Here is a 4,459-nt window from a genome sequence, read left to right as displayed (position 1 = left end):
CATGGCGGGCCAAACTGCTGGAGATACTCAGTGTTTTGAGTACACACAATCACGGCTATATATTGCAATACGATAAATTCAGGGCGAACCATACAGTCCAGGTCACACGCACAACACAAACTTATTCCCAAATTTATTAACCGATATAGCGGCTAGCATAGAGTAGCAGGTCGAGAGACGATAGATGAATTAACTGATGCTGCGTCCCGCTCTGATCTTCTTTCGGTTCAGTCGCTGCTTGCGCTGCTGCTCGGGTTGGCGAAGACGTCGTCGAGAACATCTTGGTCGACGATGAAATCCTCCGGATCAGGTGCAGCGCCCACCAACGGAAAAAGCTCGGCGTCGGGAAACATCAGGTCTTCATCCATGAGGATCTCCTCCAGGAACATCCCATCTGCACCATCTTCCTGCACATCATTGCTTTGCGGCACCACCACATTCTCACCATTACCACCAAGGTTTTCGGTCTGCTGCTGCTGCTGTCCGCCGTCGCCGTTGCCATCGGCGACGTTTCCCTCTATAATCTCCGGTGGAATGGCGACGTCTCCCACTACAATCTCCGGTGGGATGACATCAGGATCAGTGTTGCCAACGGCGAAGGCCTCAACGTCGTTGGTCACCGGGTAAGCGCACAGGTAGTAAGCGGCAGGATGGACACTGGGCAGCGCCACTGCTCCTGCAGGCCCTGCCGGAGGAGGAGATGCCATAGTTTCAGCAGCAGAGTTTTCACCTGCGAAGCTAGTGCCGCTGTTCATGTCCAGGAAGAACGCGCGACCCGTAGTCGCGGCGTTGATGGGTGGGATAATCATCAGCCCCTCCGCCGTCGCTGTGGCTCCGATCGGCGCCGAAGGGAACGGAAACGGAACCGGCACGTAGCGAACGTCCGGCGGCGGCGAAGTAGGCGTGACAGGAAGCGCACGGGGACGAATTCTCCGCACCCCATGCACCGGCCGCCGAGGATTCGGGTCCGGCATGTGGCGCTTCCTGGTGATGAGCCTCGCCCTCGCCGCCGTCACCACGGGTGTTGTCGGCGTAGCAGCACGGCCGACCAGCCGCGCCTCCCGTTGGTGCTCGAGGAGCACGGTGGCGAGGAAGTCGTACGACTCGGTGAAGGCGATGGCCTCGGCGATGTCCGATTCCAGTATGATGCGGCGGTGGTGGGACTGGGCGCACGCCCAGGCGCGCAGGGCGAGCTCCTGCACGAAGAGCTCGCAGAGCTTGGCCAGGTACGCCGGCGTGTCGGCGGCGATCATCATGCCGTCCTCCTCGGCGCGGATGAGCCTCTTGAGGCGGGACATGGGCAGTATGCGGTCGTTGAAGTCCACCGTCGCCTCCATATCCTCCTGCCGCTCCCTCCAGAACTGGTCCACCGCCCGCTGCTGCGGCGCCGGCAGCGCCGGCCTCGGCCCCGTGCGCACCACCACGCGCTCCTCCCCCGCTCCCCTTCCTTCCTTCGCTTGCTCGGTCCCCATCACCCTGCGTTTGCATGCACGCACGCACGTACCCTCGATCAGTTAATGCTCAATCTCAGCAGTATCTGTAAGAACCAAACTAAGACAGATGTGTTACCTTAGCAAAACTGCAAACTCGGTCACTAGAGGTGATTGCGATGAGTGGGAAGATGGGCACGAGGAGGGCGGCCTCTATATAGTCTCAGCATCACGTATCTGTCCATTGTTTTGCTGAAACAGCTTTCGTCCCCACGCGCGCTTGAGCAAAGCAGACAAGCAGTCCTCGTGTTAAAATCTTAAAAAGGCCTGGATGCGTGCCACCCTAATTCACGCAAGACTGGATGCACGTACACCTGGTGCTCGCCCTCTCTGCGACGTTCCCTTGCTAAACTCTCCAGCCGCGCATGCTTATCTATGGACCATAGCCAGAAGTGTCTCTCAACATGCACTGCACATAAGCCTTCAGGGCGTGAGGGGCGCGTGAGCCGTCTGGGCCAGAAACGACGCCGGGTGCATACATACAGATACAGCTTTCCATTTTGGATGCTTTCCGCTGCATACAGCCGTTCACTCGTGCTTTCTGTTGTGTATTTTTCCGTGATGCTCAAGGATGGATGTTTTGTTCTAAGATAAACTCAAGGATGGATGTATGTGTCCGTAAGTTTGCTAGCCACTGTTTTGAGAACGTGCGCATGCAAGGGGTTTGATCCATGTGTCCTGTGATCAGTTTCTATCTCATAAATAAGCACCAGCTGGCTTTCTGTTTAGCCCTTTATATGTGGAGACAAATCCAACTTTGGCGCCCTCTCCAAAGTGACACTGGTACAGTACAAACCTATCATTTGGAGTTTGCTATATAGTGAATCTTCACAACTTAACCAAAAAGTGAGTAATGCCCTTTGCAAGTATTTTTGAGTTAAAATGCTGCAATTCCGGGGATGCCAGTATGTATTAAAGTGAAAAATTGAGCGGTGCGCGAACCAATATGTGATTGGATGGTTAGAGGAACTGTGTTATCCCCAGCCCACCAGGGTTCAAGTCCTGGTGCTCGCATTATTCCTGGATTTATTTCAGGATTTCCGGCGATGTGCTTTCAGTGAGAGGTGACGTTTCCGTCAACGACAAGGCGCCTACAGTGACTTCGTGAATTTTAAGATGACATGCCGGCTCTTCTCCCATGCAATACATTCAACCTTTCATTTTACTTTACCTAATTTAAAACATCCATATCTTTTAAGTCATATATCCGGTTTTCGAAACTTTTCTTTATATTTGAACTCCTTGTTCCGTAACCTTTTAAAATGAGACCAGTTTTGCATATTTTTTAACAACATTTAAATTTGAACGTACATTTCACATTTCGATGTAATCAGTTTCACAATGCTAAATTACAATTTCACTTTATGTAGTTAATATTTCACAATTCAGAACCTACATTTTACTTTTCACTGGCTTGTTTTACAAAAAAAAACATCTATTTAAAATGCACATTTGTCAAATAACATATTTCACTTTTTTATAATAAAATTGTTTCACATTTCCAAATAATCAGTTTCACATTGACACACTATAATTTCACTTTTTGTGGTTACTATTTTACCCAGAACCTACATTTCACAATTCAGAACAAACATTTCACTTTTCATTGTCTTGCTTCACATAAATCACATCTTTTCATTTCACATTTTTGAAGTAACATATTCCACTCTTCTGAAAACGATTGTTACACATTTCCAAATAATCAGTTTCACAAGTTTACATTCTACATTTCACATTTCACTGGGTTGTTTTTCACAAAATACATCTATTTCAGTTGCACATTTCTTAAATAAACTATTTCACCCTGTTGACATAAATTGTTTCACATTTTCAAATAATCAATTTCACAAAGATGCATTATAATTTCATTTTATCTGATTGCTATTTCAGAATTGAGAACCTACTTTTCACTTTTCACTGGGTTATTTAAAAATATACATCTATTTCAATTGCACATTTTCCAAATAACATGTTTCACTCTTTTGAAATAAACTGGTTCACATTTCTAAATAATATGTTTCACAATTTGTCATTTCAGTCTCATATTTAGGTTTCTAATGAAATAGGTTGGTTTCACATATTTCCATTGAAATAGGATTTCACACATTTTCTAGTGAAATGGGTTTGTTTCACATATAAAATGTGAAATGTTGAAATTTAAAAGTGTTTGAAAGGCATCTAAGATTGTTCTATTCTAAAGGTCTTGGCGCCAGGAGTTCAAATATATAAATTATTTCAAAAATGAACTTATAGTTTAACTGATAAAGTTGATTTAATATTTTTTTGAAACAAGGCAAAAGATTTGTCATTTCATTAATTAAGAGAGAGTTGTAACAGAGTCCGAGGACAACAGCCATACAATGGCCAAGATAAATCAACTACTCACAGTGTAAAATTACATCAAGCCCTTTGGCACCCGCCAAAGCCCACATGGCCGCCTCATCCATGATTTTTTCCACGAGAATCATCAAAGGCGCGGAGACGTTTCGGAAGACCCTAGCATTCCTCTCCTTCCAAAGTTCCCAAGAGATAAGCATGAGGAGGGAGGCCATCCCTTTTTCGTTAGACGAGCGCGTAAGCACCATCTCAGTCCACCAATGCCTGACACTTTGCATAGCCGCCCAGTCTGCTGTGACAATATTGCTCAGTCTGGTCCTCGCCTTAACCGCATTCCAAACTGCAACCGAGAATCGGCATTGGAAGAGGAGATGCGCCGCAGACTCCTGGACTTGGCTACAAAGGGGATACAAACCGCAGTTTGGCCACCCTCTCTGTTGTAATCTATCTGCCATCCATACTCTGTTGTGAATGATCAACCAAGCGAAGAACTTGCATTTTGGTGTAGCCCAGACTTTCCAAATGGTCTTTAGAAGTGGTGTGGAGGTGCGCCCCTCGAACTGTAGCGAATAGGCCGATGAAGTGGAGTAGCTACCACGCTCTGTAAGTTTCCAAATGATCGTGTCATTCGT

General features: G+C 46.9%; 1 protein-coding gene across 1 annotated transcript; it reads right to left on the bottom strand.

Annotated features, from left to right (window-relative positions):
* Window positions 1-40: 40 nt before the first annotated feature.
* LOC119330257 lies at window positions 41-1,605 on the bottom strand. Its single transcript, XM_037603367.1, has one exon. The coding sequence runs from the start codon at window positions 1,470-1,472 to the stop codon at window positions 228-230; it is 1,245 nt and encodes a 414-aa protein (XP_037459264.1). The 5' UTR covers window positions 1,473-1,605; the 3' UTR covers window positions 41-227.
* Between the last annotated feature and the right edge of the window lie 2,854 nt (window positions 1,606-4,459).

The sequence above is a fragment of the Triticum dicoccoides genome, chromosome 7A, assembly GCF_002162155.2.
Source record: "Triticum dicoccoides isolate Atlit2015 ecotype Zavitan chromosome 7A, WEW_v2.0, whole genome shotgun sequence".
NCBI classification, from domain to species: Eukaryota; Viridiplantae; Streptophyta; class Magnoliopsida; order Poales; family Poaceae; genus Triticum; species Triticum dicoccoides.
Note: the sequence above shows the minus strand (reverse complement) of the source record. Positions and strands in the feature narration are given on the sequence as shown.